At 35.5% G+C, this 24,198-nt stretch overlaps 2 protein-coding genes across 2 annotated transcripts; both read left to right on the top strand.

Annotated features, from left to right (window-relative positions):
* Positions 1–2,642: 2,642 nt before the first annotated feature.
* On the top strand, positions 2,643–6,410 carry LOC132096617 (actin-related protein 2/3 complex subunit 5-like). Its single transcript, XM_059502080.1, has 4 exons — positions 2,643–2,895; positions 3,355–3,426; positions 4,505–4,681; positions 4,800–6,410. The coding sequence occupies exons 1-4, from the start codon at positions 2,755–2,757 to the stop codon at positions 4,860–4,862; spliced, it is 453 nt and encodes a 150-aa protein (XP_059358063.1). The 5' UTR covers positions 2,643–2,754; the 3' UTR covers positions 4,863–6,410.
* Positions 6,411–10,149: 3,739 nt separating this feature from the next.
* On the top strand, positions 10,150–18,340 carry LOC132096616 (influenza virus NS1A-binding protein homolog B). Its single transcript, XM_059502079.1, has 14 exons — positions 10,150–10,298; positions 12,033–12,670; positions 13,159–13,331; positions 13,445–13,520; positions 13,602–13,775; positions 13,872–13,997; positions 14,763–14,870; positions 15,128–15,245; positions 15,734–15,958; positions 16,263–16,384; positions 16,461–16,587; positions 16,752–16,883; positions 16,981–17,154; positions 17,721–18,340. The coding sequence occupies exons 2-14, from the start codon at positions 12,560–12,562 to the stop codon at positions 17,975–17,977; spliced, it is 1,923 nt and encodes a 640-aa protein (XP_059358062.1). The 5' UTR covers positions 10,150–10,298; positions 12,033–12,559; the 3' UTR covers positions 17,978–18,340.
* Positions 18,341–24,198: the final 5,858 nt, after the last annotated feature.

Genomic DNA, 24,198 nt, shown 5'->3' with positions numbered 1-24,198 from the left:
CTATAATGGGTAATGAAAGGTTCATATTTTGGTTTTGGGAGTCCCCAACAACAGGTTGACATGCATGCAAGGTCACACTGCATGACAGGTCATTTTCAAAAATCCATAATAGGGGCACTTTAAGATATTAAATAACATTATGTGAGTTTATGTATTTATGGGTTATTTATTATTTTTTCCCACTTTTCTTACTGTTATGTGTTATGTGATGTGGTGGCTTTATTTTTGAGTCTAAGACAAATTTCCCTCAGGGACAATAAAGTATACCTTAACCATTTGGAAAACTTTAAAGGTGATTTTCTCAATATTTAGATTTTTTTTTGCAGCCTGAGATTCCAGCTTTCAGATAATTCATAAATCTCGATTTCAAAAAGTTGTCCCTTATGACTGGTCTTGTGGTCCAGGGTCACATATGGTAAAATTTGTTGCGTATGGTGAAATGATCTGAGAAAACTGCACTCTTATTAGTCACTAAAAACATTATCAAATTAGCCAAAATAGTTCATAAACAAACACAATGGGCAGGTGGCGTGGAACATCAGGCATCAGGAACAATGACATGATGAGACATGTTGTGAAAATCTAATTTCCTGTTTGTATCAGATATATCTGGCACATACAGATCTAACTTCACACATAATCATTCCTCTGGTTTACATACTTTATGATGAAATTGTATACAAGGTTATTTATTTGTATGCCATTGTGTATCTATTGTGTTTTCAAATGCATTTTACGATTTGGACATCTCAGAATCAAACATTTGAAGTAAATGTCAATGAGAAAAAAAGTGTGTAAAGCGGAAGAGTTGAGCCCATTCATAAAACTGAACTGAGGTTAGGATAAAGGTGGCAGGTAGATACTGGATAGACAGGTTGTGTGGTAAGAAAAAATAGAGCTGAGCCTTAGAGTGCACTTTAGGTCCACAGTAAATGTCTGTTATTATTACACATTCATTGCGTTTTGTGGTCTGTACAGTTAGAATTTTATGTAATCATTATGTTAAGAACGATGTAGAGTCTTTAGCCTACTGTATTTTTGTATGATTCATGTATACACAATAGAGTTAGCTGTCATGTACATTTAAGTAATGTTACTAGCCTGTGTAGTGATGTGCATAAACACAATAAAAGCAAATTCATGCTGATAATTTGCCTGAGGACTTCTTACTTTAAAAAACTGAGTCACGATCAGGATACTGACAGTATTACAAAAAAAAAAAGAAAAACGTGTGGAAATAACTTATTTGACTTAACAGGATTTTGCAAAAAGGCACCTCGATTGAGGAAATGTGTAGTTAATGGGAAAAACTGTAGTTGGGAATTTCCTGTATGTAGTAAACTCACTATTTATTAATACAGAGCTTCATAATGGGAAAGTCTATGTTACTACTACTGCTACTAAATTATCTCTAATAACAGAATAACATAAATTATGTTTATTAATTATTGTACAATATTTTGTACAATCACATTTATTGTGCCTTATCATCTTGTATCTTACACAGGGCTTCCTGCACAGGTTTTTGTACATATATACACTTCATATTTCATAAAAGGGCTATTATCAATCACAATAACAGATCTCATCAGAGACAAGTGTCCTTCCTGGTCTTCTTCCAACACTTTTCCTTTAGTTTAAACACTTCACCTGTAATTACTAATCATAATCCATAAAAACCGCATTCCTACAAAAAAATAATAATTCTGAAGTGACAGAAGATGTTTTGTCTACTCACATGTACTTGTACAGCCTATTATATCCACTAATATTTTGGTGGAGCATTTTGGCATTGCTTTCTAACGCCAAAATGATGGAATTGCCTCTTTTCACTTTTAGAAATGTTTTTATTTAGCCTACATCGCCACATGCTGGAGAAATGTCAGTATGAGAAGAGGATCATCTGGTTTTGTGCAAACTCACCCGGTTACTCACTATTAGCTCATGTATATGACTAAACAATCATATGTCAGAAAAACACATCATTATCATAATGTTGTGCTGGAAAACAGGATGAGAATAAAACCAGATCACTAGGCCTACATTAATTTCACTGGTAAAACAACTAAAATGGTCAAAATAAATAGGTTAAGTCATAATGGTAAAAAAAAAAAAACCCAACACAAGTCTTTAAGAATTGCTAAACAGATTTTTTTTCTTACTTATATGCATTTGCCTATTTTATAATAAAAATGGCTGAACTAGTCATTTTAACTTAAATTATGTTAAACTTACAAAATCTGGCATACCTTAAAAATATCAAGTTGTATAGCCTACCAAACTAATGTAAACATCAGTTCATTCAGTCTGTCTGTCTGTGTGTGTGTGTGTGTGTGTGTGTGTGTGTGTGTGTGTGTGTGTGTGTGTGTGTGTATATAACATTATATATATAATTATTTTAAATGATTTAATTAGTTTACTAACTAATTTTTAATTAGAATTTTCTCACTAGCTACTGTTTCATAGGCAAAGTTGAATTTCAATAACTAATTCAAAATAAAAAATTAAACAAACGAATTCTTAAAATGGATTGACTGGGTGCCACCTGTTTTTATACAGTTTTATACTATGGGTGCCGATAGTATGTTCCGTTCCTACAGTACATGAGACGACACGTGTAGGTTTTAATTCGCGCCACTGACACTAGGGGGCTTTCTATGCGGAAGTCAACGAGCAGCGAGCTTCTTCCTGTAAGTGCTAGGAATATTCAGTATAAACGGAAATCTTCTGCTTGATTGATCAAACAAACCAGCCATGTCGAAGAACACAGTATCCGATCGATTCAGGAAGGTTGATGTGGATGAGTACGACGAAAACAAGTTTGTCGACGAGGAGGACGGTGGAGAAAATCAGCTGGGTCCGGATGAGGCTGAGGTGGATTCTCTCATCAGATCATATCCTTTCAGTCCCGCGACTTTTACTGTTTCTTTCCATATGATATATGATTGATATGTTGGCGTGGAATTGCTATAATAAATAATTTGTGAGCTGTCGTCCAGACATGGGTGTGGTAGTCAGTCACCTCATTCATCTTTTAGGATATGCACGTTTCACAGCGTCAGCACAAGTTTGCACTGCGGATCCCAGTCTTTATGTTCTTCTAAACCCGCTGAATTACGACTATAACGTTTAAAGTGCAACACGTGAAGCTGGATCTAATAGATATGTGGAAATTACTTTGAATGATGTTGCTGTAGAAAACACTTCCGGGTGCCACTGGCTTCCGGTTGCACGGGTTCTTTTTAATTTCCGATAACAATTTTAATTCTTGAGTAGTGATAATTAAAGAGTGAATGTTATTCATGGCTAGATGTGATTCCTGGCGTCCTGTGGTTTTCCTTAATGCATGATACAGGGAACCTGATGGGCGCTCTGCAGGCAGTGCTGAAGAATCCACCCATCAACACCAAGAACCAGATTGTGAAGGTGAGTTAAAGCTAAGCATCTAACGGATCAGTCATGTCAAACTTTTAGCATGATCATCCTCTTCCAGTGGTCCTCAACCTTGCCTCGAAAGTCCCAGGAGTTACTGGATAGGGATTAATAAAAAAAAATATTTGCCATTGCTACCTGATAAAATATTTTAGAGCTTGGCTTAAATGTATGTTCAAAATGATCTTTCTTGAAAATGAAAGATCCATAGATCTGTTTTCCAATAATGTTGGATACCTTGGTTCTTCAAAAAAAAGAAAAAAAAAAAAAAAAAAAAAAAGGTTGTTGAGCGGGTGAATCGAAATAAAAAAATATTTAGGTTTTAGTTTTTTTTAGTTTATGCTTGTTTTGTTTCATTTAAAATAATTCTAAGTAATTTTGAGGCCCATTTAGGTACCCTTTAAAAAGTAATGGACATGAATACATCTTGAAAATGTTGTTAGGGCTGGAGACAATTTCATGGACAGTTAATTTAATTGACATCATTTCTTCTCATTTAACAAATAACATAAAGCCTGTATTTTTAAGGCTTTGAAAACAAGTATTGCACAGAGTAAAATGACATGGATAAAATATTATCATTTCATGGCAGTTTTATTTATGTTGCACCACCAACAACATAAGTTGATCGATACTTTACAACAGGAAACATCCTAAACAATAAAGAGATAAAACATTTGTAGACAAACTTTAAGTTGGCTTGAAAAAGCTTGAATTAGCTTGAAGTTTGAATGGATTTTGTTTAAAAGCTAAAAACCAGCTTAAACCTAAATTAAACTTAATTTAGCCTACAAAAAAAAGCTCAAAGAAGAAGTGCCTTGGACCTTCTTTTCTAATGATTTTTATATATTATGTATATTTTTTGAATATTATAAAAAAGTATAATTTAGAATATTTGTGTAAAATCACATTTACATTTTTATATTTACTTAAAATGCACTTATTTACATGGCTGTATAGGATTAGAAGTGTATAAAAATCTCAAATGGATGGATTCATGATATGTTGTCAAGTGTAGTTCATTATGTGTGTGTGTGTGTGTGTGTGTGTGTGTGTGTGTGTGTGTTTGCAGGAACGGGCTGAAGGCCTCGTGTTGAAAGTGCTGAGCTCTTTCAAGACTAGTGATATAGAAAAGGCTGTTCAGTCTCTGGATAAGACTGGAGTCGATCTCCTGATGAAATACATCTACAGAGGCTTTGAAAGACCCTCAGACAACAGCAGTGCCATCCTACTGCAGTGGCATGAAAAGGTAAATCCATTTCTTTAAAGGAACAGTTCACCTAAAGATGAAAATCTTTAGGATATCTTGGATTGGTACCACATAGGACCACTGCAAACCCAAATTCTGTCGTTCTCTGTCTGTATAGGCTCTCTCAGCTGGCGGCGTGGGCTCCATCGTCAGAGTGCTTACGGCCAGGAAGACTGTGTGAACTTCAGCACCTCAGCACTGAGGCAGGGTTGGTGGGGGCACTGGCTGGCACAACCCCTGGTGGTCTGGTTTCTGGTTTCCCACACTGCCAAACTGTGGAGGATGTCCAGTCAATCCACATTTTTTGTTGTTTTTTAAACGATCAAACATTACAGTCCCATTTGGATTGCTTGCAGTGAAGATGAGCACCTCAGATCGATGTTAACAGTGATGAGAAAATGCTATTGTTGACCTCAGTAGATATTAAGCACAGACATTTTAGCTATTATCAAAGGAAACATCTCTTTACCCGTCTACTTCACGTACTTCACATTCTCATACCTGTCCTGATGTAAAGTCTCAAAAAAACAGAACAAACAGTGCATGTGGTTACATGACCAAATCTTTACAGTCATGTTATTACAGTGGTATGTGATGCTACTCTGGAATTGTTTTTGTCTGTTTTTTTTTTTTTTTTTTAACAAAGGGATAGTCCGCCTAAAAATTAAAGTTATGTCCACATGCTGTAAAAAAAAAAAAAAAAACCTGTATGACTGGAACATAAAACAGATATTTTGAAGTCCAAACAACATTCCATGTTTCCTTTTGTGTTCAACAGAGGAAATAATGTCAAATACATTAGGATGAGGTCGAATAAATGATGACAGCAATTTCAATTTTTTGTGTGAACTATCCCTTTAAGAAGATGATCAAGGTTTTCTGTAGTTTAGTTTAGTCTTCTTCATCTGCTTCTTTTTAAGACATAATCAGAGTTGGTCTATTAAACATGCCAACATCAGTATTTGCTTTTTCCTACTTGCATGCATTGCATTATATATAAGCTCAGAGTTGGTTGTTGAATCTAGCCTTACATGAACACCTGTGCATTCCAGCTCAGTTTCTTGTGATCCGAGTGCTTATTTTCCTCCACAGTCCCTTCAGTAAATCATGCTTCTCTTTGGGTTCATATCATACTGGGATCATGTTTTAAGAAACAAAAAAGGGAATAACTTTTCTTGAGTTGCCAAAAGCGTTTTTACTGTCATAATTGTTGATGAATACAAGTGTGTTTTTGTACTCTCTACAAAAACAATGAGTTTAATTTTTTATAACGCTGAGTATTATTCGATTGTCCAACAAAATCTTATGTATATTTTGATCACAGCATTTTTTAACTGTATTAGATGTTTGTAGAACCTGATTAACATCAACATGTACTTTGAATTCAGACTTTATATCAGGTGCTGATGATACAGCTAACCTCTGAGAAGCACGAGTGTTTGTGTGCTCTCACAATTCCCACCAAACACGCAGCTAGCACTCAAGCTGCGGCGGAGAACTTCGCTTCCACTGTGGTCTGCTTGTTTTCGCCATACTTGAAGCCATACATCAACAACCCTAGGCAGTCTCCACTTGTTCATTTACGATTACAAGTGAATGTTGAGTTTGCATCACACCAGTCAATCATATGGTGAAGTGCAAAAGTTACGAAATGGTTTACCAACTGCCTTATGAAATATTACTTTTATATCGTACGGTCCTTTTGAAAAATAAATGAGATGAATACAAAGTTTGTCACTTCTTTTTCATCTTTGAAGACTAATTTGTAGATTATGCAAACCAAAAGGCCTGTTTGAGGTGCGTGAGAGATGTTTTTGTGCAGTGTGACTGTACTGTGATGCTATTTCGCTCAGGGCTTTTCATATCAGTCACATGGGGGCGCTGTTTCCTTTGCAGTTATACGCACTGTACTTTATAGATGTACAGTTCTTATATCTCATTTAAATGTGGGTCATCAGAAGTGGCATCATGTGACAAGTTCAAAGATCAATGATAATATGTTTGGAGTGAATGTCCTTTGGAAATATTGATAAAGAAGTTATTTAGATTTATTGGTGTTGTGATTTAATGGGAACGAAGCTCCCTTTATTCCAGGTCATTGATCCAGAGCAATAAAGGCCTAACAGAAATCAATAACAGAATGTGCACTATTTATTGTGATATCTCAGAAACCAATGCATCCAAAAAATATTATAGAGAGAAGAGGTCCTAAATATGGCATTCTAGATCTCTTCTGTAAGACAGGAGTGGGTGGATAACAGCCATGGCCAAAAGTTTTCAGAATGACACAAATATGAATTTTCACAAAGACTGCTGCTACAGTGTTTTTAGATCTTTTTGTCAGCTGTTATTATTGTATACCGCAGTATAATTACAAGAATTACAAGTGTCAAAGGCTTTTATTGACAATTACAATAAGTTCTGGAGTATATGTAAATTGCCATCATAAAAACTTAGGGAGCAGATTTTGTGAAAATTAATATCAGTGTCATTCTTAAAACTTTTGGCCTCGGCTGTATAATTAAATATGCACGCTTAAATAATACAGCAAGATACAGTGCTGATTGCATTCAAATTACATTTAAATAATCAAAACAGGATTTCCAAGTAAAGGATTAAAAGTTTTAGGTCTGTTCCCAAAAAGAAGACCTACTTGTATATTTAATCACAAACAGTTATTTATAGATATCAGTTATGAATACCAGGAAGGTACTGACTGCTGATACGAATCACTTGGAAATCTGACAGTTTCACTTCTTCCCAGTAAAGAGCGATGACAAGAGGTTTTTCAAAAAAAAAAAAACACAAAAAAAAAACCTAATCTGGATATATTATTACCACCAACATTTACAAAAACCTGATTTAAATGTCAACATACCTCAGTGACAATGGTCTGACAGGTACATTGTATCGAAACTTAAATTAATAAAATGACACAAAATTGCTATAAATGTACCTAAAATGTGAAAGTATAAACAATATAAAAATATAAAGCAGAGTCCCTGACAGTTAAGATAGAGACAGTAGAGACAGCTGAAAATGCATCTCTGCTGTGAGCATTTATACAAATTTATATTAAATATATATAAAAAAATCTAATTACAATTTATATATTAAATTATAATATATATTATATTATATACACACACACACACTACCATTCAAAAGTTTGGGATTAAAAGTTTAATGTTTTTTAAAGGATTCTCTTATGCTCATCAAGGCTGTATTTATTTGACCAAAAATACAGGGGGAAAAAATTTATATTGTGAAATATTATTGCAATTTCTAATATTGGTTTCCTATTTTAATATACTTAAAAATATAATTTATTTCTGTGATGGAGCACTGAATTTTCATCAGCCATTCCTATCTTCAGTGATTCTTCAGAAATCATTGTAATATGATTTATTATCAGTGTTGAAACTGCACTGCTAAATATATTTCTGGAAGCTGTGATACTTTTTTCTTTGATTAATAAAAAGTTAGAAAGCTTTTTTCTTATCATATATATATATAGTGCAATAAAAATAGAGAACAGTAAAATTTGAGTACTGTTTCATGTACTGTATACACCCATTTACACTGTGTGTGGGAAAATAGCAGGTTTTATGAAAAGACTTGTTTAGCATTTGACTAAAGGTATGCATTATACATTTAATACAATTCTAAGAATAAAGTTATAAAGTAATGTCCACTAACATTACTTTAAGAACATTTTGTTTGAACATGTATTATTATTATTATTATTACCACCTTAATTAGAATTATGGCAATATTAGGAAGAAAATGAAGATTTTCCATTTAAATTAAATGTAACTTATTTGTACAGCACTTTTCATAATGATTATCACTTCCAAACCAGCATCAGAGACAATTAGTAAAGTAAATGGTTTAATGTGACATTAGTAAACAAATAAAAACTGACGAGAGATTTAGAAATAAAATTACAATATATTTTATAAAAACAACATAAATTAATACAATTTTTATTTAAAATTAATATGCATTCATAAAATTAATAAAACTCTAAAATAAAATGAAATTTTGTTTCTGGTGACATTAGTAAATAAACAAATATAAAATATGGCAAGACATTTAGAAATAAAATTACAGTATATTTTATAAATAAAATAAAATACAATTAAATTAAATTAGACATTTTTTTCTGGTGCCCAAAACTTTAGTAATTAAACAAATATTAACCTATGATGAGACATTTAGAAATAAAATTACAATAGTTTTTTTTAATAAAAATAAATAAATAAAATGAGTGCCCAGAAAAACCTTCACTATCCTATGATAAAGTATTATCATTCATGGTCCTGGACAACTGTTTTTAATCTTCCACTCTATCACATTATGATACACTTATACAAGCCTAAAATAAAGTAAAACTCAAAATAAAAGCATTCATCAGATTAATTGCATATCTACAGACTGTATCATCAATGATGTTAATTTTTAGAGGCCTGAATTTGACTTGAAAATGACTTATGTTTACAAACCATGTTCAGCAGAGTGCGTTATGTAAGACGTGGTCAACTGAACAACAGTTTGAGGATCCACGAGGAGGCACGTCAGTCTACATATTCATGTTTCTTTTTCTAAGTGTCTGGGAACCATGGAGACAGCAGGCTGAGGTGGAGGCACTTCAGTTGTGCCAGTGACGAGGTGGTTACATAATACACATCCACACAGAGGAAATGGAACAAACTGCAAAATAACATCACAGGAAATATGAAAACGATTTAATACTCATTTCTTATGCAGCGACACACAATACAGTGTTCTTTGTTGGACTTCATTTTCTGTGTTTATCAAACTGCATAAAGTTTGCCTCTTATGTGAAGTGGACTTATACACTGAAAAATAAATACCACACACCTTGATATTTTTAACAAAACTAGAGAGAGAAAAATTCTGGGACTTAATTACAGATTTTTAGGGATAATGTTGCAAGTAACATAATGGTTTACAAAGCAGAAAGACATCTCAGTAGACCACAGTGTATAAATAATTGATGAATCTTTTTTTTTTAATCTTGCAATATCTTTGCATACATATTTTTTTACACACCGTTGTAACACATCATTTATTTGTTTTTATTATCTAGGCCTATTTATTACATTTGAGATTCCAGAGATAGGCCTATAAATGACACAGCACGACCATAAAACCCCAAGCATTCGCTCCAGCTCCAAAGTGTAGACCTAAAATATTTATACAGACAGTGTCAGCACACATCTGTTCTGCATGAATGAACTGCTCTCTGTTTTTGTTGCTGTAGGGCAAGAACTGGGCTACTGTGATTAAACTGAATAATGGCTGGTGATATTCACACAAGCGACGCGTTTCATTTTATATAGATCCAGGTAGCCTACTCTACAATCAATCTTTTTAGAAACATTTATTTTATTTGTAAAGTGTCATCTTATATGCAAGTTAGCGATAGGCTCCATTATTTGTCCCGCCCATTGTGCTGTCGTCATCAGTGACGCATCATAGTTAAGCGCGCGCTTCATTTCGTTCATTTCGTAAACGGCGGTTCTTTGGTTTGATAACTATTTTTTTCGAAGTAGAAATTATGTTTTTCATCCTAAACAGACAAAGGAATTCGGTAAGACATTTAACTTAGGTTGTGTTTGAAAATTAGAGCAGGTTAAAGTATTAAAGTTAGTCGAGCTCGTGAAGCTGTTTGTGTTGTTGTGTTTATGTAGTGTTGTTAGGAGATGCTTTAGTGTATGTTTGCTGTTTTACCTAACGTTAAACGTTTGTCATACAGTTTGAATTTCGGTTGAGGGAGAAAAATTAAGATTTGATATCCAGATGACATACGGCTGTTTGTTTTGGGGAATGGTTGAGAAAAAGGCGTCTCTGAAACCGATAAATAGCACTTAAACCGCCCAGACGGTTTAAAACAATGCAGTGCCCGATTGTCTTTGAAGAGGTTAAGTTAGTTAAGATAAAGATACAAATTAAAGGTAAAAGCAAATGCGACTTTATTTTTTTCTGTAGAACTGAAAGAAAAGTAGATTTTAGGCAGAACGGCAGCCCGAGTCACTATTTACTTTCATTTTAAAGCAAAATGATGCATTGATAGTGAATAGTGACCGAGGCTGTTGTTCTGTCTAAAATGTAACGTTCATTTTCTTTCAGTTCCACAGGCTAATGAAAGTCAGCCGGTTTCTGGAAACTTGTGGGTGAATAATTGACGCAGTGTTCGTGTCGTTTAAACTAACGTTAACCATTTGACAGTCGGCTCTTATCCGGTAACTTCTAATTTATTATTCACATAAATATGAGAGACCTGAATAATTAAACGGTATATTGTCTTTGTCACATGACACAGACTTGAAATGTGATGTTTATTTTGCAGACTGTTGTTTTGAATTTGCGGTTTTGATGGGTCACATGTTTGTTTCGGCGGGACTTGTTTAATCTAGAAAGAGCAGTTCCTCCTCGCGCTCCGCGTGCGCGTGCTATCTCGCGCCTTCACCAAACATAAAACCCGGAAATAAAAATAAATAAATAAAAAACACGGAGTAACTGTTTTTCTGGATGCTTTGTAAAACTTATGGGTATTAAATGTAGAGTATAAGGTTTAGAACACTAAATTGTATTTAAGTAATGTTGCAATTGTTTGTCCTTCGAGTTAAACAAAGCTATTAGAAGCAATAATATGAATATGAACATGAACTTGGCTATTTTGATATGGATCAAAAATACAAGTTGGTGTTTGCAGTTTTGGTAAACGAAGTTTCAGGCTTCACACAGCCTTGGAAAATCTAGAAATGTGAGTGTGTGGATTTTCCAGGCCTGGAAAAGACAAGGGATATCCGTATATAACTTTCTAGTCCTATATTGTTGTACAATATAGAAATCTAAAACTACTGGAAAAGCTAAAAGAATTTATTGTTGAAAAGGTGTGTGTGAACGCCGACCATGACAAAACTGAACATAATGATTTCTTTTGTATCTGTTCAGTTTGTTAGAGTTCTGAAGAAGCCTCTTATGCTTGCCAAGCCAACACAGTAAAACAGAAATGTTGTTAAATTACAATTTCAAAAGGTTTTCTGTTTAAATTTTATATATATATATATATATATATATATATATATATATATATATATATATATATATATATATATATATATATATATATATAATTTTTGTTGTTGTTGTTGTTTTTTTGTTCCTGTGATTTTAAGCTGAATTTTCAAACTCAAGCTTTCAGTGTCACGTGAGCCTTCAGAAATCATTCTAATATGCTGATTTGAAGCTCAAGAAACCATTCTTATGATCAGCTGTAATTGAATTGTGATGTTTGAGTATTTCTCTTTTGCTTCTTCAGGTCATCATGTGTAGTCAAGGTGGTAGGACTTGTTTTCTTTAACCCGCTGAGTGACATCAGGCACGATCTGTCACGGCACTGCCTCTTATCCAGAAACATCTGTGTGTGGTACCCTCTGTTGAAAGTGCCTTAGAGCAAGACTGTTCTTCTGTTACCTGTTTGGTAAGTGTGTCTCCTCACCAGACCTGCATGGACTCTGTGACCACAGAATTTTTACAGAAATGTGTGGGGATTTCTGCAGAATTTCAGAGAGCTCTTCACATCCCCCATTTCTTACATGTTCATATTAAATATTTAGCTACTTTTGATGATTCCCTCTAAGATGTGTAGCATTCTCAGCTCAGTTTAACACATTTTATACCATATTTGAATTAATTTTAGATATCACCATGCAGTCATTTTACAAAATATGTTACAAAGTGCCATAGACTCCATGTGGGTCTTCTCATCATGTTGCATTTTTTAACACAAAGCAGTCGGTCTCATTTTGCTGTGTTTGCCTCCTTGACTTTGATAGATCCAACAAAATGACTCCCAACGGATATTTAATATTTGAAGATGAGAGCTTTCTTGATTCTACTGTGGCCAAAATGAATGCTTTGCGTAAAAGTGGCCAGTTTTGTGATGTCAGACTGCAGGTAAGACCCACCACCTTTGTTTCAGAAAATAATTTACATGACCATATTTTTACCTGTGTGCTGTACATTATCAGTTTTTTTGTGACTTATACTCAATTTGCAATCAATATTTTTATTTAAAAAAATATATACGTATATGTATTTGTATTTATGTATTATGTGGTGGTTTTTCTGTTAATATATTTTAAAATGTAATTAATTTCTATGATGGCAAAGCTGAATTTCCAGCAGCCATTACTGTAGATTCAAGAAACATTTCCTATTATCATCAAAACAATTGTGCTGTTTCATATTTTTCTGGAAACCATGATACGTTTCCCAGAATGTTTGATAAATAGAAATGTTTTGTAATATCATAAATGTTTTTACTGGCACTTTTGATCAAGTAAATGCATCCTTGCTAAATAAAGTACCTCATACTTTTGAAGTGTAGATAAAGGAATCACCGATCTGTATTTACAACATACTTTATAATGCTTCTTCTGCAGGTCTGTGGACATGAGCTGATGGCCCATAAGGCTGTGCTGGCCTGCTGTAGTCCTTACCTATTTGAGATTTTTAATACTGACTCTGAGCCACAGGGTGGGGTTTCGCTGGTAAAATTTGATGACCTCAACCCTGATGCTGTGGAGATCTTGCTCAACTATGCCTACACAGCCCAGTACATATATTTACCTTTACTCTTAACTTTTTATATACACATACTTAACTTTACACATTGATCATTCCAAGGACATACAGGTTTCATATGTTCCCATAATATCCTGTTGACAGACTGAAGGCAGATAAAGATCTGGTTAGTGATGTGTATTCTGCAGCACAGAAGCTCAAACTGGAGAGGGTAAAACAGGTATTCACAGGCATTTTCGTGGTAGTTTTCTCATCTATACACTATTGTTTAGTCCCCTAATCTTATGAATCCTGTTTGCAGATCTGTGGAGACTACCTGCTATCAAAAATGGACTCCCAGAGTGCTATTTCATACCGCAACTTTGCTAGTAGAATGGCTGATGGGCGGCTTCTGGGCAAGATTGATGCATTTATACAGGACCATCTTCAGGAGATCTCAGAACAGGATGACTTCCTTAAACTTCCTCGGCTGAAAGTATACAAATATATATATTATATAAAAAAAAATATATATGCATAAGTTACTTGCATTTAATTTGTTATAATATTATATATATTTGTGTATGTATAGCTGGAGGTTATGCTAGAGGACAACCTGAATTTGCCAGGTAATGGCAAACTGTACTCAAAAGTGATAAGCTGGGTACAGCGCAGCCTGTGGAAGAATGGAGATCCCCTGGAGAAACTGATGGAAGAGGTCCGTATTATGGCTTTTTTGTACCCATACCTTTTGCTTTGCTCATGTCTCCTAAACTTCTGTTCAGTGGTTGACTCAGAGTTCCCCACCCATCCCCTGCCCCCAGGGCTTTTGCCCTTAACCTTGTAAATTTTGCAGTACGTGCTCCTCGAAATACTGAAAAACTGGTTTTCCAGGTGAGCCTAAGGTTAAGTCTCTGTTTTTTCCCCCCTTTTCTTTCTATCTCTGGACTGTGTTGGCCTGAATTGTCTCTGTAATTCAACTTTTTCTCCCCAGTAGGGCTTTTTGGACTATTATTAATTTGATTCTAATGGCTGCTCCTCCCCGTTGATCTCCCCATGTCTCCTGTAGGTTTAGTAATACACATCAACAGCAGATTTGTCCAGCCCTGAAGAAGAATGCAAGATCCCAACCATCAGTGGTACTAAGTCGACCTACCAAAAACCATATGCTCCCATCTGTGCACACTGTTCCTGAGAGCCTTACAACATTTATCCAATCCCACAGTGCTGCGATCATTTTAGATAGCTCTTTGAAGCGAAGTTACTTATAATAGGAATGATCTCTGCCTTTCAGCAGTTTCCACAATCACAGTGACCTAGACATGTGAAAGGTCATGCCTCCCTCAAGGTCCAGGCAGCACAGAGTTGTCAAGGGCCTCCCTCATAGCAGCTGACTCCACTGCTTCAAGGAACAAGGCAGAACATTGCTTGTTCTTGTTATGGAAACACCCACATGCGTCTTGTTGGTGTTTTGTTGTTGCAGGTGCAAACGCTGTACTACTCAGCAGATCACAAATTGCATGATGGGAGCCTGCTTGAGCGGCAGGCAGAGGTCTGCAGCTCTGAGGATGACCACATTCAGTTTGTGCAGGTACATGACTGGTTTTCAGTCCTCCCCTTACAGTACACTGCATTCTTTGCTGTAGAATAGCATGGCTCCCATTTTAATGCGTTTCAAGTGGTTTGTGCTAAAGGAATTCTTAGCTGTGCATTATGGAATACCCCTTAAATGGTGGTATTGGCACTGGATGGAATGGGTTTAGTCTTTGGCCCCAAGCCCTTATGCATGCAGTAGAGTAAGGGAATAAAGTTTGGGCAGGTTTAGAGCTGCCTGGTTTGGTTTTGCAGAAGAAGCCTCCTCGAGAAAGAGATGAGATGAGCTCAGGTGCCTCTGGCAGCCTCTCTCCTTCCAACAGCCAGTTCAACAAGCATGAATGGAAGTATATTGCCTCAGAGAAGACCACCAGTAAGTATATAGTGCTTCATCTGACCAGCTGTTATCTCTTTCTCTCTTTCTGAAACCCTTTTTTACATTTTAAAATGTGATGTTTATTTTATTAGTGTTTAAAAAGGTTGTGGGGCTTCATTTTTGTGGAAGCCAAGGTTTTTTTGTTTTTGTTCTTTTTAAGTTTTTAGGAACATTTTATGTCCTTAGTCCGCCAAATTAGTATATTAGAATGATTTCTGAAGGATCATGTGACACTGATGACTGGAGTAATGACTGCTGAAAATTCAGATTTGCCATCACAGGGATAAGTTAGTGTTTAAATATATATTAAAATAGAAAAAAAACATGAATCTTTTTCCAAAAATTTTACGTGCAGTGTAATGTTATATCCATGTTGAGTTTAGTTTTTCATCTTTTTTGGTAGTATAAAGCCAGATCCCTGTATTACTGTGTTTATTAAATTAACTGGATGTCAAGGAACTAAGACTCTGTCTGCTCTTTTCTAGACAATGCCTACCTGTGTCTGGCTGTTCTCAGAGGTATGCTGTGTGTGATCTCCCTGCATGGCCGCACCAGTCCTCATACTTCCCCATCTGCTACGCCATGTGTGCTGAAGAGCCCGAGCTTTGAGGCTCAACCAATAGATCTGCAGGAGAAGCTGTTGAAGCCCATGCATTATGCTCGCTCAGGCCTGGGAACTGCTGAACTGGACGGCAAGCTTATTGCTGCAGGTATGCTTGCCCAGAGAGTGATAGTAGGCCTTAAAAGGAAATTAAAGGTCTTGGTTGAGTTATAGGGATAAAAATACAATAAGTTACATTTAGCTTCCAGCTAATCTATATTACTAGATTGTTTTATCTATTATCAGAGCACAGATATGCCATGTGTGCCTTGTAATGCCATTCATGCAAATTTTGCAAAACAAATATTCAGAGTGTTTATTATAGTAGTGGAGCTGGAGAAAAACAAATATAAAATGAAAGCACCACATATGTATTATGGCATAATCTGATGTACAAATTGTTACCTGTCCAGGTGGCTATAATAGAGAAGAGTGCTTGAGGACTGTGGAGTGTTATGACCCAAAGAAGGACTGCTGGACTTTCATCGCTCCCATGCGCACTCCACGGGCTCGCTTCCAGATGGCTGTGCTAATGGTAAAGGCATGGTTTCCAATCCTGGAGCAGCTCTGGTGCATCTGCCATTAAAGCTAAATGAATGTTTTTCTCTCAGGGTGAGCTTTATGTAATGGGTGGCTCCAATGGTCACTCAGATGAGCTGAACTGTGGAGAGATGTTTAACCCCAAGGCTGATGAGTGGATTCAAGTTCCTGAGCTCCGCACCAACCGTTGCAATGCAGGTAGGCATCACTTCCTGCTAGGCAATGTATTGAATATTTGCAATCTGTTTGAAATGAGCCTTTTCTGTTTGGTCCTGAAGGCCAAAAATAAAAAACGATCTATATCGCCAGTCCTAGAACAGACAGTAAACGGGTGAATAATCTTTCTTCATTTTTCTTCTCAGGTGTGTGCTCATTGCAAAACAAGCTTTTTGTGGTGGGTGGATCTGATCCTTGTGGCCAAAAGGGCTTAAAGAATTGTGACTCCTTTGACCCAGTGACAAAAATGTGGACCAGCTGTGCACCCCTTAACATCAGTATGTCAATTCAGTTTTATGTTCTGAAATGACTTTGATATTTGTGAAACCCTAAATGTGTGATTCACCATGTACATTGTCTCTCGTCTGTGTTTAGGGAGGCACCAGGCAGCGGTGTGTGAGTTAAGTGGATTTGTGTACGTGATAGGTGGTGCCGAGTCCTGGAACTGCTTAAACTCAGTAGAGCGCTACAACCCAGCAAACAACACATGGACCCTGGTGGCCCCCATGAACGTGGCCCGTCGTGGAGCTGGTGTCGTTGTGTATGAAGGTAACTGGAGACTTGTGTTTAAAGGAATAGTTCACAAAAGAAAAGAAAAAAACACCAACAAAAACTCATCCTCGGGCCATCCATTCCTACATTGGAACAGATTTGATGAACTTTGACTTGCTCGCCAGTGGATCCTCTGTAGTGAATGGGTGCCGTCAGAATGAATCAAAACTTCTGATAAAAACATCACAGTAATCCACATGATACCAGTTCTTCAGAAAAGGTGTGTTTGTAAGAAACAAGTTCACCAATAAGGCATTTTAACTTAAGACCATCCATAATCATCCTTCCCTGCTGTGAAAAGTCCCATTACTCTTTCCCCTAAAGAGTACCCATTCACTACAGAGGATCTATTGGTGAGCAAATCATGTAATACAAAATTTTTCCAAATCTGTTTTAATGAAGAGACGCATCTACACCGTGGATGGCCTGAGGGTGAGTACATTTTCAGCAAATTTCCGACCGTTTATTCCAGCAGGGTTATAAAGTGTCACTGGTAGGAAAATGACTGAAGCTTGTCAAATTTAGGGCTTGGCTTCAATTAAGTAATTTTCAACTGCTTCCAGGGAAGCTGTTTGTGGTTGGAGGATTTGACGGCTCTCATGCGCTGCGCTGTGTGGAGGTGTATGATCCAGCCAAGAATGAGTGGAGGATGCTGGGAAGCATGACATCAGCACGGAGCAATGCAGGGCTGGCTGTGCTGAACGGTGTGCTCTGTGCAGTCGGGGGCTTCGATGGAAATGAGTTTCTCAATACCATGGAGACGTATGACCCAGAGAACAATGAGTGGAGCCCATTTATTGAGGCATTAACGAAGAACTGAAGGATGTCCGGATCTCTCCTTTCCTCAAACTGACTAACATTGTAATGTGATTGTTTTACTGATGTTCCTCTGTTTCGGATGCTGAGGAGAGAAACTCTGATAGAAGCTTATTTGAAGTTGCCCAAAGCAACATAAATCCTTTGCATATTGCATAATTACTATGTATATAGTTTTTTTTTCTCTCTTTCTCTCTCTTTTGCTTCATGCTAAAAAGCCAATGATGAAAATTCCAGTTTTAACACCAATTAATGTTTAATCTCATTTATCACTGTATTTAAAACATTAGACCGGATTTCTTTTTTTTTTTTTTTCCTTTTTTTTTTTCAAAAAGGTGCAAAAATTAATAAACCGTTTCAACTTGGAGTTATTTGAGTGTCAACTTTCTAAGTGATTTTTGTTTAAATCAGTTTTTTTGTTCTTTAAAAAAATAAAGGTTTGATTAGTTAACTTCTTTTTATTATTATTAACATTATTCTGAATAGTAAAGCCTGCCTGTTGGATAACATGTCTCAATTAAGACAGAGACATTTACTTGATAAATATAGTAACTTGTGTATTTAAAAAAAAAATCCATTAATTCCAAATCTCTGTACTTGTATTTCCATTTAGTCATTTAGCAGATGCTTTTATCCAAAGCGACATATAAATGAAGATGATGAAAGCAATCAAAATCAACAAAAGAGCCTTGATATGCAAGCACTATAACAAGTCTCCGCTTAATGCAGTACACATAGCAAGGTTTTCTTAAATCATATAATAAAGATAAAATTAAAAGAATAGAGCAAGCTAGTGCTATAGGCCTTTTTTAATTTGTTAATTGTGTAATAAAAAAAGAAGTAAATGTAAATCATCCTGTCTTGATAAAGTTATAAAAAAAACAGTTATGACAGGAAAGGTCATGGTAATGTATGGTTCAGATGTGTGGAAACAGTGTAGAGTGGAGACTGGGTATCATGATGTCAAAATCATCTCCATGCAGGTTACATGCTGCATTAAGAGGATGATGTACATGAGTAGTGGAGAGCACTATGCCAGTGAAATTTATACAAAATGGTTTATTGGCAGTTGGCCCACAGGTCACAGTATGCCCCATTCATAAAAGAGCAGTGCAGTATTAGCCCCTGCTATTTGTGCTGACGTTTGGACAGGCCAGTCTTAAGTAAATGTGTCAGTCAGTGTCACTGTGAAATGAGCGGACATGAGAAGGACAGAGACAAATGGAACTTTTTGAATGGGTCAAAGAAGGGTCATTTAACTTCCACTTAGATCCAGTGTGGTAAGAATGCTGAACACAAATGTTGGCAATCAAACTGTTGACAGGAGCCATTGACATCCATAGCATGGAAAAATACTATAGAAGTCAAGGGTTATCAACAACTATTTGGTTACCAACATCTTTCAAAATATCATCTTGTTTAGCAGAATCAAGAAACTCATACAGGTTTGGAGCAACTTCAGGGTGAGTAAACGATGACAGAATGTTCATGCTTGGATGAACTATCCTGTTTATTAACAAAATTATTTTTTCATGGATTTAACTATAATAACCTTGATATGAACAGATATATATATATATATATATAGATAGATAGATAGATAGATAGAGAGAGAGAGAGTCTTTGTATTAATTATGTTATTTAATTAAAAGAAAAGACAAAAAACAAACATATACCCTATTGCCTATTGCTTTGGTCCTTTAAGGACTTTTACATTTGAGTTACTTGACAGAACTCTGCTCTGTAAATATGTGTAGAGAGCCACAGGATATAGTGACTCACATGGAAACCACACACTATTACCACAGCACAGGAACTGCATGCAAGTCTATTCAAAGTTGAAACTTTTTTTTTTCCTATACTCTGAAAAATACTAAAATCACTAGTATTCTAAATGTTCAGAACAGAATACGGTTTACAGTTGTGTGCAATATATAGAGCAAATATAACAGCACACTAAATCCTTTTAAATGGGATTATATAAGAGCCATGTCATTTTTCATAGTTGTGGTGTCTTACATAAGGCAGGCATTGCCTGTGTGCACAGGTTTTAAAGACTCATGCATAACAGCCTCAAATGCCTTGCTTTTACTGACACTGCTGTTCAGAGATATTATTTTACTCACTTTATTGCCAGGATGTATGTGCTGGCAGCTGGTTCCCAAAACAGGTGTGTGATAAACAGGAAATTATAATTTTGTACTTCATAGCCCACAAAGTCACACTTTAGAAGACGCAAGGTTAATTGTTCACCTCTCCTCTCTTTAACAGCCTTTGAATACTGTCCTTCAAAGCCAATGTGCCTCCTAGTCTAAATTACACTTCTTTTTTCTGTATATATTAAGAACAAATGTGCTTACAGGAAAACAACTCAATTTTGTGATCATTGTTGATTCCCAGAACATTCTGGGAACTTTGTTTTATGATTGTAAAAATAAAACCTAATTTATTAGAACACTCCTAGAATGTCTTTATATTTGGTTCCCCAAAAACATTTATAAAATATATCAGTATTTTATTATTGGCATGGTAATGGCTAAAAAAAAAAACACCTAGCATTAGGAGAACCACCCACAAACAGAGCTATCTGAGGACAGAAGTATGTTGTTACCAATAAGTATATTTGCTAGGAATTAGAGCAAACTAGCTTTATCACCAGCAGCCCTGATTTGCAAAAAAGCATTACAGTTTTTTCAAGAGTTCTGCTAAAATGTGAGTGAATTATTAGCTGAATAATGCAGTAATGAATCATCCAGTAAATGAGTAAACATTAAGAAGTTTGCACGCTTGCACTGCCAGCGGTAACGGAAGCTGGGCACAGTGCTGGACGGAGGAGGAAGGGATGCAGGCAGAAAATATCCCCCAGCTGGATTATTTGTTTATACATTTGACATAGGACGTGTTCTGTGTAAATATGCACTACATGGACATCTTCGTTCTTAGTGCTGCGTCTTGGTGTTTTTTTTCAGCATCTTGCTCCATGAGCACCAGATTAAAACTTCAGCTGTTTAAAACATAGGGTCTTCAGAACTTCTTTTAGCTCGACAAAGCATATTAAGGTCCATTTACACCAATGCAATAACAATAAATATAAGTATTAAGTTGTAGAATTTGATCTAAAGGACTGTCAACACCAAGAGCTATCATGATAACTATAAGTAAACGTTTTAATTCTCATTCTTATTCTGAGAATAGGAACGTCCAGTAACACAATATCGTCACAGAGGAACTATATTGCAAACACGTTCTTTGTTTCCAGCTAATGAGTGATAAGCCAAATATCAAATATCATGCATTTAAAGCAACAGATGGCATGCTGCATGTGTTTATGATAAAGAGATCATTATCATCCATTCTAATAGACTTGTTGTGAATACACCTTAATTCTAAAAAAATACAGCAAAGTCTGTAAACTATAACAGCCAAACACAATCCACCTCTTTGAATTTGCCTTGCATTTATATGTCTGGCTAGCATTCACTTGAGATTTTTTTAGCATGCTTTCAGAGTTTCTCTGAAATCCTCCATCTTCCCCAGCTCCACCTGTGAAGATCTGCTATGGGTTATTTTATATGCTATTTGTGCAGCAGTAGTATGTCTCAAATACTCATGGCACCATATCGCATGCATTGGCAGTAACAAGTTCCTGTACTTGCTTGCAGCAGCAGCAGCAATAATCTACAACCACCAAGACCAAATGCATTAATATTGTTGTATCCATCACCATACTAAAATCTTCAGAGAGTTTCAAGATTAAATTATAACTAAAAGGTTTTAATAATCCAGTCCACATCACAGCCAAAATGATAAGGATACAGAGTAGCAATATTTTGGTATCACTTTCAAAATAATAAACAATAAAAATGTTGACAGACAATCAGAGCTTGAGCATTTAAAGTGACAGACAACAGCTGCGCATGATTACAATAAACACACTAATATAGTCATCGTTATAGTTAGCATAGTACTTGTTCTTGGTGTGAAAGTGCCTTAACTCTAAGAGAATGGCAAAGATCATACCACAACACAGGAATACGGTGTTCAGAATGAACATTTGTTCTAATGGATGTCTATATCAATATTCACAACTAACATGATTATTGTTCTAAAAGAACACTTTCCTTCATGGACATACAATAGACCTACATATATTAAGATTCCAAAGAACTTTTATTCTAGTTATATGTATGTATTTTTAATTATTTATTGGCATTAGAAAATATATTATTTGTTTAATGAATAAAAGCGTCCAATATTTATGTATGCCTTTTTAAATAGAACATATACAGTGTGATAGAACTCTGTTGAACTCTAAGTCATTAACTCTTTCAGTTTTCTGATGCATGACTCAAACAATATGCTTTCCTTTCAATTTGAAAGTAGCAGGTTTAAAAACATAGGTCACATAAGGACAAAATTCCTCACGTCATGCTAGAAAATATGCCATATTTGTGTACGTATGTCATAAAAGATAAGCCCTCGGATTTCTGTAAAAGGTCTTTGTGTACGTGTGCTGCTTGAGAACTTGCTTCAGGCTGTCATGTGATCTGTAGCGAACACTGCGTTCCTCTGATTTAGGAAGTCAAACAACACCATGTAGCAACAGCACACCAACAATTGTCCCAAACGCCCAAATGGTGGCATGGTGCCCAGGTGCTCAGATTTGTCCGAGGAGTTTCCATCACCCCCTATACAAAGCAAGAAAAGTGTTGGAGAGCATCCACATTCACATACAGAGCACCAATCACAACACTGCACATTGTGTACTTTTATCTCATTGGCTGAGGAGGCTTAATTCAGAACAGACAGACACTTCTTTGAATGACAACAAAAAGGTTTTGTGGCTTGAACATGAAGACCATGTCTGCATGTGCTTTAACAACAACATTAGCACGTTATAAACTAAACAGTCAGTCCAGGGACATGATACATTTCTTGAAGATAGATGGCAGCAGATGGATGCAGAGGATCTGATAGTTAAGAGAACTTTGTTTACACAGAGAATAGTTCATCAGTCCAGAGCAGGACTGTGAGGAAGCATTTTCTGAAGTTTCCTTTTCTAGAAGCTAGAGTGAAAAACAAGAACTTAAACTGCTCAAATGAGATCATTCTCTAGATAATCTCCGAGGTCATAGAAAATAGAACTTTGTTTAATAAATTAAACTCTATCTGATTGTACACACACACACACACACATTATTTTAAGCCATTTGGATTACAAGGAAGTGTCCTCATACACCATATCAAAATACCCATGTCATTAAACACATTTGTGTCCACAAAAACTATGTATTCAAGCGCTCAAACGCACACACACACACACACACACACACACACACACGCACGCACACACGCGCACACACAGGCCTTATACTAAATATTTATTATTATTTTTACAATTATATACTATTAATTAGTTAATTTACAATATATTAATTAGAATTGTATAAAATTATTGTTTTATATAATCTAATATACTGAATGAAATATCTTTGATTTATTCAATAACATGTATTATTATATTTACATATAATTTCATTATACTACATGCAATGTTTATTATTATTATTATAATTTTTTATAATTCTATATATAATTTTTAGGATACATATTATATAGTTCCTGGAGACAGAAAGAGGGATATATATATATAGACTATATACAAACTACATACAAATATAAATGTAATGAAATATAAATATGAATAATAAGTTTTATATTATATTGCAGAAAGAGTAAATTATCTAAAATGTACTAACATAAGTCTGTAGTATTGCTATATCATGTTATTTAGCACAGCTGCAAGGTATGTATTGATTAATCATCAACCAGGACCCAAAATGATCATTCCACATATTAGATGAGACATGGCCCAAAGTATGTAAACAATACTGGTGACTATGAAAACCATAAATAATAAACTTTCCCCTTTCTGCCATAGCTGCTACTCTTCTACTAAAGGTTTTCTTTTGGATGCTGAAACCTTGCACTGAAACAATGCTGGAACAGAAAATGGCCCTCTACTGTTGCTTGCTACAAAGATGGAGAACATAAATGCATGCCATCACACTAGGATTAGTGTTCACTGAAATTATGAGTAGCAGACAAACCTTTAATGTAAATTGCACTGAATTGTATTGAAAAAAAAGGAGCAAAACTGTTCTGACTGCAAAAGAACTCAAATTCATCAGTCTGTTTTGCAGTTTGGCCGTGTGTGAAAGCTTT

The sequence above is a fragment of the Carassius carassius genome, chromosome 20 (genome assembly GCF_963082965.1).
Source record: "Carassius carassius chromosome 20, fCarCar2.1, whole genome shotgun sequence".
Taxonomy (NCBI): Eukaryota; Metazoa; Chordata; class Actinopteri; order Cypriniformes; family Cyprinidae; genus Carassius; species Carassius carassius.
Note: the sequence above shows the minus strand (reverse complement) of the source record. Positions and strands in the feature narration are given on the sequence as shown.

Excerpts from the sequence above, each read along its gene's own strand:
- LOC132096617 (XM_059502080.1), top strand. The coding sequence starts at position 2,755 with ATGTCGAAGAACACAGTATCCGATCGATTCAGGAAGGTTGATGTGGAT. Across the intron at positions 2,896-3,354 it reads TGGATTCTCTCATCAGATCA|GGGAACCTGATGGGCGCTCT; the intron begins TATCCTTTCAGT and ends ATGCATGATACA. Across the intron at positions 4,682-4,799 it reads TACTGCAGTGGCATGAAAAG|GCTCTCTCAGCTGGCGGCGT; the intron begins GTAAATCCATTT and ends CTGTCTGTATAG.
- LOC132096616 (XM_059502079.1), top strand. The coding sequence starts at position 12,560 with ATGACTCCCAACGGATATTTAATATTTGAAGATGAGAGCTTTCTTGAT. Across the intron at positions 13,776-13,871 it reads TTAAACTTCCTCGGCTGAAA|CTGGAGGTTATGCTAGAGGA; the intron begins GTATACAAATAT and ends GTGTATGTATAG. Across the intron at positions 16,385-16,460 it reads TCCAGATGGCTGTGCTAATG|GGTGAGCTTTATGTAATGGG; the intron begins GTAAAGGCATGG and ends TTTTTCTCTCAG.